The 14,136-nt window shown below is 37.5% G+C and overlaps 1 protein-coding gene across 4 annotated transcripts; it reads left to right on the top strand.

Moving 5' to 3' along the window:
* Nucleotides 1-43: 43 nt before the first annotated feature.
* Nucleotides 44-9,743, top strand: STRADB (STE20 related adaptor beta). Of its 4 annotated transcripts, XM_075153544.1 has the most exons (13): nucleotides 44-164; nucleotides 1,065-1,166; nucleotides 2,315-2,371; nucleotides 2,717-2,797; nucleotides 3,202-3,301; nucleotides 3,954-4,075; nucleotides 4,566-4,674; nucleotides 5,185-5,308; nucleotides 5,850-6,021; nucleotides 6,434-6,538; nucleotides 6,765-6,994; nucleotides 7,572-7,614; nucleotides 8,076-9,743. In XM_075153544.1, the coding sequence occupies exons 3-13, from the start codon at nucleotides 2,360-2,362 to the stop codon at nucleotides 8,226-8,228; spliced, it is 1,251 nt and encodes a 416-aa protein (XP_075009645.1). In that variant the 5' UTR covers nucleotides 44-164; nucleotides 1,065-1,166; nucleotides 2,315-2,359; the 3' UTR covers nucleotides 8,229-9,743. The 4 variants fall into 4 exon arrangements, with proteins under 4 accessions (XP_075009645.1, XP_075009646.1, XP_075009647.1 ...); XM_075153545.1 differs by lacking the exon at nucleotides 44-164 and having other exon boundaries at nucleotides 745-1,166; nucleotides 4,596-4,674; XM_075153546.1 differs by lacking the exon at nucleotides 44-164 and having other exon boundaries at nucleotides 745-1,166; nucleotides 8,138-9,743.
* Nucleotides 9,744-14,136: the final 4,393 nt, after the last annotated feature.

Genomic DNA, 14,136 nt, shown 5'->3' with positions numbered 1-14,136 from the left:
CCGCCCGCCGGCGCGAACGACAAGCCCCACAATGCGCCGGGCCGCCTGGTGCGGGCGGCCTCCGCCACCCCCTGCGGCTCCGCAGGGGCTGGGAGCGGGGCGGGGTTCCAGGCTGGCTGCTCGGCTCGGCCGTCGCGCCGGCCCCTAACCTCAGGCGGCGGCGGGTAGGAGCGGGCGCTGCCTCCCTGCAGGGCTTCCCCGCCGCGGCGGGGAAGCCGGGCGGGCCGGAGAGGGGGGAGCGGCGCACGCCGAGCTCGGGAGACGGCTGTGGGGAGCGGCGCCGGGGCCGCCGCGCTGGCAGGGGCGCAGCCCTGTCCCGGCCGCCGCGGGGGGCGGGAGGGAGGCGGGGGCGCCGTAAAACCGCCGCCTGGCGCGGGAGGAGGCGGGGGCGCGGCGGGGAAGGCGAGGTACGAGTTTGACGGAGCAAGTGAGGAGCTCCCGGGAGAGCCTCCGGGGCGTCGTTTTCTCGCGTTCAGTTACTTTTGTCACGGACGGATCCCTTAACTCGAGATACGCGATCGAGAGCTGCCTCAGTCACTCCAAACGCTGAAGCGGGAGCTGCAAGCCCAGCGTCAGCAGAACCGGAGTAACGTGCGTTCGCGGTACCCGGGCTTTGGGCTCCAGAGTTTTCTGTTTTTCGTCCTCCCCCGCATTGCTCGCTGCATCTGAAGCTTTGGCCAAGCTATGATGAATGTGTCAGTTCAGCTGGGCGATACTGGCACTATCTGCAGTACAAAAAAAAAAAAGCCTGCGATACAGAAAGAAAAGTGTGGGAACAGGGAAAAGGTTTATGTAGGGACATGATCCAAAACCATATTGAAAATGGAAGCAATGTTAAACTACATGAGAAAAAAAAAATTACAAATGTAATGTTATTTGAACAAACATGGATCATGGACGTTTCTGTTGGCTGGCTATACCCCTTTGAACAAATTCTACAATGATTTGACCTCAATGTATGATAGTTATTAAGACTTTATTCTTCAGCTTAGCTTTTGTGGTTTCATATTCTGAGCAACAGAATAAACTATCTTGTATAACGGAATGAGGTGTCTCCTTTCCAGGTAGGAGAAGGATGCTGTAGCCATTACAGTGCTGGCCAGTATCTTGAAGCACCTGCATTTTTTTCCCCCCTACTCTGCCACAGACTTCCCCAGTGAAGTTGGGTAAGTCAAGCTCTGATCCTCTGAAGATGCCAAATATCTACTAAGGATCTCCTTTTGTCTCCATTTTTCATCTTTAATAAGGAATTACAGTATTTCTTTACTTCAGGCAAGTTTTCAGGGTAAAAATATTAAGGATTAGGAGTGGCTTGGATATTTGGCCATGGAAGGGGTGGTGGGACCTTGTTAGCTTTTCAAGAGTATTGCCTTGATTAAATAGCATACATAATTTAAATGCGGGATATAATCAAGCTTTGCTCCTTGATAAACAAAATGATCGGTTTCTGATGTACTACTACACCTTTTTAAAGTTAACTTTCAAGCAATAATTACATATTAACATGGAACAACCTCCTGTAGCTGACTTTATGTCAGCCACCAAGTAGAATTCATCATGGTAGAAGACTTGCTTGTAGCTAAAGTAAATTAGCTAGTCCCACTCTATACTTCAGAAGCTTTGATATGCCTATTAGACATAGTTACTCACTCTCCTCACTGCCTAAGCTTTCAAAGCATCAGACAGAAAGTAAGTCTGCTGGAGGACTTTCAGAGCGGCTACTCTGATCTGTGAGGGAGTTTGAATGCTGATTCTGTAGCCTAAGTAAAGTGAAAGTTATCTGAGTTGGTTCCCCTCCTTTTTTTTTAAACTCAGGTCCCTTACAATAGTATTTCCTCTCTCACTTGGGAAATGTAAAGTGCAATTGCTTCTGGCTTGCTTTTTTTTGTGAGCTAGTTGAGCTGCACACAGCTGAGCTGAGATCTGACTAGCACAGCTGTGGTCCTTTAAAACGAGACAATTTTTTTTTCCTACAAACTGCCAGGGATTCATGAATCTGTTCCTTTTTACTTTCTGCACTTATGCAGTTAACTTGCAATTAAATTGTTTATTCAGAAGTGGTAATAAGATCTCTAAACCCATGAATCCAAAAGGAAAACTTGAGTTGGGATGTTATATTGCATATCCTCAGTATAGAGTTTGAAATCCATATGCTGCTTAAGGCTCAGTAGAAGCAGGCTTTCCCAGAGCTGTAGTTTTGGGGTTTTTTTGTATGTGTGTTAACTGAGAGGAATGCCTCACAGTTGTGATTAAAGAGACTTATATTTATTACAGGTTTATGTACAATCTTACATTGCTACTTAAATTTTTCTAGGATAAATGGGTGTGTATGACTTCTCCCCTGACCTAAAGCGGTTCCATGTCTTGTTTGGTAAGTTTGTATTTAAAAATCTTTGGCAGTTGTACCTTGTTACCCAGTCATACTTTAATGTGAAAAAGTTCTGGTGAAATGTCTTGCTTGAGGGGATTTCCACAGTGCTGAGATATTTAAACGTTGTTTTATCAACTTTCAGTAAAGGAGACTGTTTAGTATCTCTTCTCTCTAGGTCTGCCATGTGTATGTGCTCTATGCTGTTTCTTAATCTCTTGCTTGACTGACTTGTAGCAGAAAACTTTCTGAACTCCTGCTTATAGGGGCTACTTTTGATGTTTTCCCACCGCCATGTTTAATAAATTGCAGCAACGCCACTAACACTCACTTGTTTCTGTTCTCAAGGATTGTTCTTGTATTCTCCGTACACCAGTTGAATCAATCAGACCAGAAGAGCTATCTCAGAGCAGTGTCCATGAATACCTGGTAAGAAGAAAATACAAACATTAACTGGCAACGTTAAATGCGAAGCTAGTACATATTAAAAATAATCTCATTAGGGGGTACTTCTTAAAATATTAACAGCAAAAATAACCAGAGTACTTCGAGGCTTCCACTTTGGAAGAAGACTATAGGTGACTAAGTGTTACTCTTGATCTTGTACCAGTTTAAAAACAAAAAACCCACACACGCAACAACAAAAAAAAAACCAACAGTAGCTCATAAAACTGAGTTTCAGTGTAATAGTAAAAGCACCAGCTTGAATCTTCTGACTTGAGTACTTGATCTTAGCATTCTAATTAATGATATTTCTGTGTTAATTTTAAACATGTAAATGTTTAAAAATTACATAGTAATTTTGGGAACTGTTTGTTTTTCCTCACTGTTAGGCTGATTCTGATCTAGCCTGGATTCCCCCATCTACAGGAAGGAATGAAATGGTATTTTGCTCTTCTAATGTCTCTCACTATGAACTCCAGCTGGAAATAGGTAACATAAGTGTACCTTAAAATATTTCTTATTCTTGCAGATGCATGCTCTCTACAGGTTATTGCTAACTGCAGTAAATGTTAAATTTGGAAAATGTATTATAAGCTGACTAGAACTATTCTTGTGTCTCCTTAGTTGAGAAAAGTGCAGAACATTGCTCATGTTTCTGTAATCACTTATTTTAAGATAGAAGACAAATCGACAATTATCTGGGTTTTTTTCTTGATGTTTGTGCATGTGCTTGTCAGATTTCTAAATCTGTGGTATGTAGATAACACAGTATTAAGTAACAACATGTCTTGTCACTTGACTACCCGAGTTGATTGTCCTAAGGATGGCTGCCCTGAATCCTACTGTGCATGCACATGTTTATGTGAATATGCATGCTAAAAGTGTTGTTCACTTAGATGTATAATTGATACTGACAAATGTTTAAACATTTTTAGTTGTTCTAAAAATAGCAGAGCCATGCTTTAACTGATTTGCTGGGTATATTTTGCTGCAACTACTTAAGTTCTTGACATTCTTAAAGAAAAGGTCATGCTGCTATCAATTGCAATTTTAGAACTGTAAAATTATCTCTAAATATGAAGGAAATTATGTGGTGGATTATTGTATTTTCCAATGTTAAGGTAGCCACTTCTGGTTTCAGGAAGGAGGTTCAACAACTTAACTTCAGTCTACCTTGCACGTCATACACCTACAGGCATGCAAGTTGCTGTAAGGATCACAGACCTAGAAAACTGCTCTGAAGAGCATTTGAAAGCCTTACAGGTAAAGCAACAGCATTTCTGCACAAGTCTGATGAAGGTAGTGATGAATACATATGAGATATGAATACATACCTCCATTACTAAACAGAGGTAGTCTTCGTGTTTGTACTGGGTCACTTCAGTCAAGTTTTTCCTTCACAGGAGTAGAATATGAATACAAGACATATGTAAATTTGAGTTGCTTTCTGAAGAAAACAGTTGACAAGTGTTTTAGAAACACTTCTGTAATTGTACAACTTTTTCTTTGAAACATATTCTGTACTCTGTATTTAACACCAAAACTTCAGACTATGAGCAAACTAGATTTACTTCAGACAAATGCAATTATAGGCAAGTTACTTACATTTCTACTGTAGGCTATGCACATCACCTGCAACTTTGAATAAATGCACACAGTGAACAGTTCTTTCTACTGATTACTGACTTAGTTAATGCTCTTAGTAAGACTGTTGTCTTGTGTTTAACACATCCACTTTCATTTAATTTCATAGAATGAGGTGGTTTTATCCCACTTTTTCCAGCATCCCAACATAATGACGCTTTGGACAGTGTTTACAGCTGGCAGTTGGCTTTGGGTCATCTCCCCATTTATGGCCTATGGTAAGAACTCTTAATTGCAATTTTGGAATTGGAGAAAGGGCTGATACAATTTGGACCACATGGTCCATGAAAAGTTTTTCTTTAAGCAGCTCCTGTCTTGTAGAAAAAACAAACTTTCCCAAACCTTTTGTTTAGAGGAGTCTTCTGTACATAATCTTCCTCCCCAGTGAAGATTGGTATTTGAACTGCATTAAATTGCCTTTAGTCCTAACACCCACCATGTGAGGAATGATAATTGGGAGATGTACTTGACTTTACACAACTTTGAATTTTGCCAACAGAAAACTTGTCTGGATTGAATACAGGTTTGGCATAGACTTTCAGTTAACAGAAGCATGATTTGAGTATGATCTTTGCCTGATGGCTCCATCAGTTGCATCCATGTAACTGTTCTTGATGTACTATAGTCCATATAAAGCTGAGAATGCTGCTCTTGATGAAGATATACAGTGAAGCAAGCATAGACAAGTAATTTAACGAAGACTTAGCTGGGGTTTTTTTGACTTCCAGGTTCGGCTAGACACTTGCTGAAGACTTACTTTCCTGAAGGAATGAGTGAAGCTTTGATAGGGAACATTCTATTTGGTGCAATCAGAGGATTAAATTACATGCACCAGAACGGCTACATTCACAGGTAGGGAATGTCAATAGGTAAGAATCAGATTACAGCATCCAGTTTATTAAGAATTCAGTTTCACTTCAAAACTCATTTTCAGCTTAAGTGTTGTCTCCTTCCTTTTTCTATATACCTTCTTATGTCAGACAGTGCAGAAGCAGTTTTTTTCAATAATACAGCAGAACCAAGTTTGTAGAAGCTTAATCATACATTATGCCACTTGTTATAGGGATTATACATCTGTCTGACTTTTGTCTCTTTGAAGCGGGAGAACCAGAGTTGTAGAAAGGGCTTCCTTACTTTACACCCTTTGCAGAGGAGGAGAGCTCTTCTCCAATTTCTGTTTCTGGCAGTTTTTTCTTGCTGATCATCTCTCCTCTCTCTTGGTGCTGTATTAAAGAGACAACTCATACTGAGTGAAGAACTTCCAAGAAAATAATCTGCTAAATAGAATGGCACGCTAACATCTCACTATAAATTAATGAAATGTGAACGCCTTTCTACTCTTATAGTGCTTTGAGTAATTCTTATAACTAAAATTTACCACTTTATGTTACAGGAATATTAAAGCTAGCCACATTCTGATTTCAGGGGATGGGCTGGTTTCTCTCTCTGGCTTAAACAACCTCTACAGTTTAGTTAACAATGGACAAAAGTCAAAGGTGGTATATGATTTCCCCCAATTTAGTACATCCGTGCTTCCTTGGCTGAGTCCTGAACTACTGAGACAGGTTAGTATAAATTACACTTCATTTTTCCTATTCGAAGTTACTGGAAGTACTCAACTTCTAACTTAAGTCTGGTTGTAGAAGTGCAATGGAAGCTGTTGAACTGCAACTTTTAAAAAGACATAGATGTACTGAATTTGTAATTGTCCTAAAGAGAACCGGTTTTAAAACTCTTGGTAAGGTGGTGCTGTACTAAGTCTCTATACCTGACCTTCCTGGACACTACTGCAGATCCTAAAACTTGTCTTCAGTACAACCATTAGATTTCTGAACAAAGCCTGAGGTTTCACAATTTAATTGCCTCAATCCCATGTAGATTACAGGGTATTAGAATCTTGTCCTGAAACAGACACTTGTATTTTTGTCGGTACTGCTCAATGGCATCAGTGATCCCATACCTTTCTTTCTCTCACAGGATTTGTCTGGGTATAACATGAAGTCTGACATTTACAGTGTGGGAATTACAGCATGTGAATTAGCCAATGGACATGTTCCTTTTCAAGATATGCCTCGCACTCAGGTATGACGCTAAGCTCTATTTCTACTTCAGAATGCTCTCTGCTTTTGTTTGTTTTACTCAGAGAAACCAATGCTATTACTGCTGAAATGGTGGCTGCTTTTTATTATTCAAAATATGCATGCTTCTTTCTAGATCAAATAATCCTTCCATTCCTGGAGTTTCACAGCTTAGCCTGAATAGGTCTGGATAGCTGTTGGGCTCTTACACTGCTATTCCTTTCTAATAGATGCTGCTGCAAAAGCTGAAAGGTCCCACATATTGTCCCTGGGATATAAATACCTTTCCCCGTGGGGAATCCAGGATGAAGAATTCCCGATCAGGTGTTGATTCTGGAATTGGTGAGAGCATGACACACACAATGACCAGTGAAAGACTACAAATTCCCTTTTCCAAAACATTTTCACCTGCTTTCCACAACTTGGTAGAACTTTGCTTGCAACAGGACCCTGAGAAAAGGTAACCTTCTGGTGAAAACTAATTTTCTGTCACTCAATCTAAGAGGAAGTATAGCTCACAATTTAGGATACAGTAATGAATTGAATACTGTTAAAGTTAGAATTTCAGACCAGAAGTACTATGCAAAACTCTACACTTACCTTTGGTTTTGTAATTTAAGAATTATCTTGTCTGATAAAGGAACCATGCTTTTAAAGTTGTTTGACCCCTGAATTTCTTGTAATATGAACGTACTTTGTAACAAGTAAAATTAATTTTTAAACATGCATTTTGTCCAAGAAAAAAACCAGAAATCTGAAGTGTATGTTTTCAGTACTATGTCTCTTCTGAATGAGGTATTAAATCCCTTGTTGAACAGGAAACTGAAAATGCCTCTAAAAATAGATTTCTTTAGTAGTGCCTTCACTACAAATGGAGGCATAGAATGTAGGAATTCTGTGCTGCTCTTCTCATGCTTCACATTTGTCCCATGGATGAAAAATCACAGGGCTTAAATTGATTTGTCAGTCTGGCCCATTTTCCAAAAGCAGTATTTTACCTTCCAAAACATAATTATATTGTTCATTTTATGATCCAGGCCATCAGCAAGCAGTTTGCTTTCGCATACGTTCTTCAAACAGGTGAGTTTACTACATTTTGTTACATAACACAGCTATAACCTAACTAAGCCACAAAATAATTAAGTTAGCTGAAGCCAAAAAACATACTGTAACAGTATATCTGCTTCAGACTACTTTTTTTTTTTTTAATAAAATAGTATTGATAGAGTATAGGAAGCATAAGAGTAATCCATTTCCCCTTTGATAAAGTTGGTTTAACTTAACTAAAGTCAGCCTAACTAATAAGAATAATGGTTAATATTCTTAATTTAAAGCAGAACAACTGCATAGCTAATGTAATTAGTCTTGAAAGACTAATTCAACTTACTCTAGAGTGAGGAAAGCTAAACCCCTCATCCTGTTATTTTCAATGTTGTAACATGCAAGAACGTGGCTCTCATTTCACATGCTTTTAATGAAGTCAGATGCAAGGTTATATAGACTTTTATGTGCAGCCATGTTTTAACTTTTCTTCTTTCTAGATAAAAGAACAAACACAGAATTCACTACTCTCTCTATTACCACCTCCTATTCAAAATAACAGATCAGAGTTCTTGGCACTACCCTCAACAGCAGTTGGGACCAAACTTGGACATGTTACTGCAAATCAAGATGATACAGACTGGGAATTCTGAATAAATGCCAAACAATCATACCTCTTCTGTGCTTCAAAGAAGGAAAATGTGATTTGTATTTGCTGCTTTAGTTTGTGTGGTTAAAATACAATTAGTCAAGGTATACTTGAAAATGGCATTGAAGTGGCCATATTTCATTAACTACTTCCTCTGTTGGCATCATGAAGTGCAGCGTGCCTCACTTTCTGACCGTAAGGAAAACTGTATATAGAGAATGGCTGAGTGCTTATCTCCCTCTTTCAAAATATTTCTTAACAAGAGAATTCCTGCTGTAATCTCACTCTATACTGTATTTTCAGTTTATATTGCTGCATCCACATGCCTTTCTCAATTCAGGCTTGGGTTTTGTCTGTCACCTTACTTAAACAACCTATTTGTCTTTTCATTATCACCCAAATTATTTTAGTAAGGAGAAATCCTCCACTTCCAAATCTAAATTTGAAACTGCACAAATAAGTTGCTTATGCAAATAAATGTTTCTCTTTTCACACATATCAAAAAGCATTTTTCTCACTTGACGTGCTGTCATACTTGCCGAAAAGTTAGCTATGCATCATTTTTCATGTAGTTTTAATACTGCGTGTTTCCCAAAGAAGTTAAGCTGCTTGAAAACATGACTCATGCTCTTGCATTTGTCTACATTCGTAGTAAAAATTTGTACTTTTGCATCTCCATGTATTGTTGTGTCATTTTAGCAATTAATCTGAAGACCTCTTACTATGCAAAGTAAGTCTCAAGTTATAACAGGTACGGGTTAATTTTGAAGAATCATATTAATTAATCTGAAGTTACTGTACATATTTTTATTTATGCTGTATTCCTGTTCACCACCAAAACTTACCAGAACCTAATACTGTTTTCTTAAAAAAACAGGCAACATGCATTAAGCTTCACTGCCACTGCTGCTGGCAAACAAGCCTCTCTGCAAGCCACAGTTAAATTCTCATGGATAGGTTCTTGTTATGGCTGCATCTAATAAACCCCCTATGATCCTAGTGAATTTATCGGTTCTAAGTAACGCAGATGAAAAACTGCCTTTCTTCTCCTTACAATTCAGTAAGTTCTCATCTCTCACATTGTACCAGGCAACACAAACTGAACAAAAGCAGCTTCTTTTAAAAAAAGCTGCATATTCTCATCGTGTTTTAGCAAAACTTGTGCCCTAAAGCTACTAGTAATTTACTGATGTAAGTTCTGACTGTAGTGAAAAGGTATAAATAGATATCAAATAGATATATTTTAAATTTTCAACATAAACAACATTCCACATTAAGTCTTCAAGTCTTCCACAGCTGAGACAGTCTGCAACTAACCTTGAGAATATTACTACTTTACGAGAAGCTTCACTACAAAGCCTTGAGGACCAAATGACCAAAACGCAAGCCTGAGACAGACATAAAATTCTAAACAACCGTATTAAAGTATTAACAAGTCAATTCTACTCATTATGCTGTGAAGAGAGCTCTATATTTCAAAACATAATACATGAAACAAGATTAAACACCTTTCAATAAACTTACCTTATCTGTCTCCATTTATTTCTGTAATTCTTGTACTTCTATTTTCACCATAGTCCAGTCACACTAACAGCTTCTTGTTACTGCAGGAAAGAAGTTTCATATTTTTGTCAGTCATTAGATAAGAAAATAGTTGTCTAAACTAGAAAATCACTCTGATCATAAAAATACTAATAATTATGCATTCTTAGAGAAGATACTATTTTCACATGAATCCCATGTTCTTCATTCTTAACCACAAATTTTAACTGTTTTCAAATCAAATACATTATATAGCATCTACAACTAACTTTTGACTAACAGTACCCAAGTCAAATAAGTGAGAACACACATGAAGTTGTACATACTTTAATTACAGACCTCTGAATAAACATTAATATTCTTTTTTTTAAAAAAGCAAACTGCAGAAAATTTCAGGCAGCTTAACGGCTAGTATTTGCAAGCGTCTCTTGAAACAACAGTGCTGTGCGCTCTCTCTATAAAAATGAACTTGGATACTAATAGCAATATAGTGTAGTATATAAATAGTATAAATTGATTTAAACAACTCTTGTGTTCCAGTGGAGTTACTTTGCTGCTGTCTCTTTCTGTGGAAAAAATTAAAATTATTTATCTCTAAATACTGGTCCAGCTTCTGTACTGACATAACTTTTAAGAAGAAAATGAAATACAGTTTTGTAAGTTAAAAAGCTCACAATTCTTTACTGTTAGAACTATTGCTTTTCAACAACTATAGTATTTTCAAACAAAAGCAATTAAGAAGCGCTGTGACTTCTAGTAATTCTTAAAATAACCAGAAATACTTGAAATTAGTCCTGGATTATGTTTGCTGCAGTTTTGCTCATTAACTGCGATACTTTCCGTTAAGGAGTAATGCAAAATAAGAACTATAAGTTAACCAAAAAAAAAAGTAAGGAGGTTTCAACTACCTGTTACTGAAAAGAAGTTCGTGGAAACAACTGTGTTCTACTGAAAATCTGAAGATTTTGCATACAGTTAGTGTTTTCAAAATCTGAGATTCATTACCTGTATTGTAAAGATCCAAGTTGCAGAGACTTTCTATTCCAAGCTGACATAGCAAAATAATTTTTCTTTTTTTGGAGCACTTGTTTACTCACTTTTACTCATACCAATGATGTGTGTTACTAGCATATGAACTAGAACTGAACTTTGACTTGAAATTTTCAAGTATTTTACATTTAGGCTCAATGTGAGGTATTTTCAAAGGGGCTGATAAAACTTCTGCAAAAATCTCATGGCCACTGGAACATAAATTTATAGCTTGGTTACTTTTGCAATACTTGTGAAAACAACACAAGGTGTGGGTTTCTTTGCTTCCACATTCTTTGTGCTAGCATTTAACACTACATAAAATAATGAAATATCTGTAACAATAGAAAACTTATGTTAATTAACATTATCCTGACTATATGCTCATGCTGTTGAGTTTCTTACTGTCTTGGTCTGATACCACAGCAGTGTGTGAATGACTGAATGGATCAACACAGGAAGAAGCGTGATTTTCTCAGAATCAACTCGATCTGCTATATGAACTACTCACTTTAGAGAGTCTCAATGCAATAAATATCCATTGAAGAGATAACAATGATGTCTTCTACTTGATGCTATTAAGGAACAAAAGTAAATAATATAAAAAAAAAAATTACTGAGTTTTACCTTGCCTCTCTCTTTTCCCCACCCCCTCCTTCTCCTCAAGTGCTATGAAAGCAGTTTTTAGCCTGGAGGATGGGTGAAATCCTGGGAAAGCATTTGAAAACCATTGTTCTGAATGTCTCTGACACAAGGCAGACACCTAAGTAGGTGACTTATGTACCCTGTCTTTAATGCTAGTAAGTAGCTTTGCTAAAGTATATTAGGTTGTTTAATAAACCTCTAAAACAACTAAGCTAGCTGTAATGACCTGTCTTGATGGTCATCCCTATCCTGTATGGATGAGAAAAAAACTACTAAAATTCAGAGATACTACACAACACATCCAGTGAGACAGGCCTCAAAAGACTGTGAATAAGAACCATACTATGAAATAAAGCTATATGATGTAACAGACCAGTAAAGACTTAAGGATTTAAAAAAGAAAGCACTGAAAATTTGAGATGGTCTACTAATAACCAGCTAGCAGAATAACATTTGGTATTTAACACAATTAAACCTATCCAGCAACTTGAGTTAGGATGAAGGAAAGAGTATTAGGTTTAAACAGGTTCCTGTGGAAACCTCCATCATTCCCAAATGAAAACAACTGATTCCACTCCATAAATTAGTTACATAAATGTATGTTACTTATCCAAAAGTCCCATGAAGTTCCTGAAAAAATGCCAAAAAAGCCCGTAAGAAATTAGCTGCAACTGAGTTTTATTTTTAGGTATGATTACAGAATACACCATTACTACTGGATTTACCTACAAATCCAGATTCATGGAATCTATTTGTCCTACCATGAAATCCACCTGCAATAAAGAAGACCACTGATACAGGCTGAAATCTTGCCTAACAGTCTTAACAGGGCTTTCAAAGTTTAAGTTATGGCAAAACAAATTGACACCCTAGTAATAAAGTAGTAAGTAAAGGAATATTACATCAAAAATTCCTAGAAAAGAACTCGGTGAACCTTCAGAGCAGCTGCTTTTGCTCACTGTAGCTACAGTACTGTCGTTAAAGTTGATTAACCACATTAGAAAACATCCACTTGAAAACATTTCCATTTTTTTAAATAATACAGATTTTTTCCTTTCCCACACTTTCACATTTCTGAAACGCAAGAGATTCTTGTTATTCTGCTAGCAAAAACACATTTTCCATCACGGTCATTTTTTTCTTGGAATGGTCTGGTCTCTTTGCCTAATCCGCGAGCTATCACATTAATTAGTTACAATTCTGATTAAGATTGCACAATGTACAACACCTTATTTTGTAAATGACCAAAGCCAGAAAAGCTATACAACACCTGTTATCAAATCCAAAGATCCACTGCAATGTGAAAACACATTTAATGTTGGTTCACAAACTACTTAAAGTAAAAGATGCAATAAAGATATTGTGAGAACATTATTATTACTAGTACTACTCCTCCTACTACTTTTTTTTTCATCACAACCTGGGAATGTTATCTTCCCATGTGAGATTCCATGCAAGAATTTCCTTGCCCTCTCACTTTTCTTCGGAAGGGCATTCTGGATTCACTTGTCATTTTGGGGTATCACAATTTCCAGTAATAAGTCTTGGAGAATTTCACAGAATTCACCTTTTTCTTGATTGATTTCCATTTGCTCTGTTTGAATGTTTTGATTCTCAAACTTCAAGCTGGTAGTGTTTCCTGTAACTTTACTAATAGAGGAATCCAGTGATGCAACATAAGAATTTACAGGCTGTATTCTGGAGGTCTCTTTAGCTGACCTACGAATATGGGGAACCAGTATAGAGTCTTGCAGAATACAGTGGCTGACTCATTCTCCTGGAGCTCCTCCTAAATCATGTAGAGCAGTCTCTGCTGCTTTTGCAAGATTCCCATATACGTCCATGTTTGTATCTTCTTTGCTTGCATAATTCTGAAGGTAAGTTAAGCTAATTTGATCCTTGAAAAATTTTTAAAGGATAGCAGCCAACATCAAATAGATTACATTTTTTCTTGGTTTTATCAATAAAAAAGACTATTCAGACTTCACATTTAGTGACAATGTATATATGCCCAAACATATTGGCTCTAAAATACTTCATCTAAAACATATTGCCCATATCTCATAACTTACTAATCAGGTTTATTCTATTATTATTATTAGTAGTAAAATGTAATGCACTAACTCACAATAAGGATAGCAAATGCCTTATTAACAGATTTTACAGGATTTCTGTGAAGCCATTAGAATATTTATAACAGCTACACACTCACAAGAAGAGGAGTAAGTTAGCACAGTTTGTTGAAGGGCCTCAGTCACCACTGCCCATGACTTTAGCAACTCTTTTATCCACTTAATTCAACCTACCTCTGGAATGTAAAGGGAAGACAAACAATTCTAACATGATAGTTTAGAGCAGAAAGCAAACAGCGTCATATGGGATGAAAATCATAGGGAAAATCTACAGGAGCATCAACTAAATAATTTGTCCTGACCAAGACTGATACCTCATCCGTTCAAAAGTGTAATCTATGATGTTTACAATGAGGATGGAGAAAAAATGCTAATTGCACCAGCCATGCAGAAGCAATATTTGAATCAAGAAAAAATTGCAAACTATGGTTAGCAGCCATATCTAAGCAGCAGTGAGACAAAAAACTGAAAGACACACTCACAATTCAAGTGACATGGTCCAAAAACCTTAGGCATGTCTTCAGACAAGTTCATCTTTGCTAGTGGAATTTCCTGATATGCATA

Source organism: Calonectris borealis, chromosome 6, assembly GCF_964195595.1.
Source record: "Calonectris borealis chromosome 6, bCalBor7.hap1.2, whole genome shotgun sequence".
Lineage (NCBI taxonomy): Eukaryota > Metazoa > Chordata > Aves > Procellariiformes > Procellariidae > Calonectris > Calonectris borealis.
The sequence above is the reverse complement of the archived record's forward strand: the minus strand, read 5'-3'. Positions and strand labels throughout refer to the sequence as shown.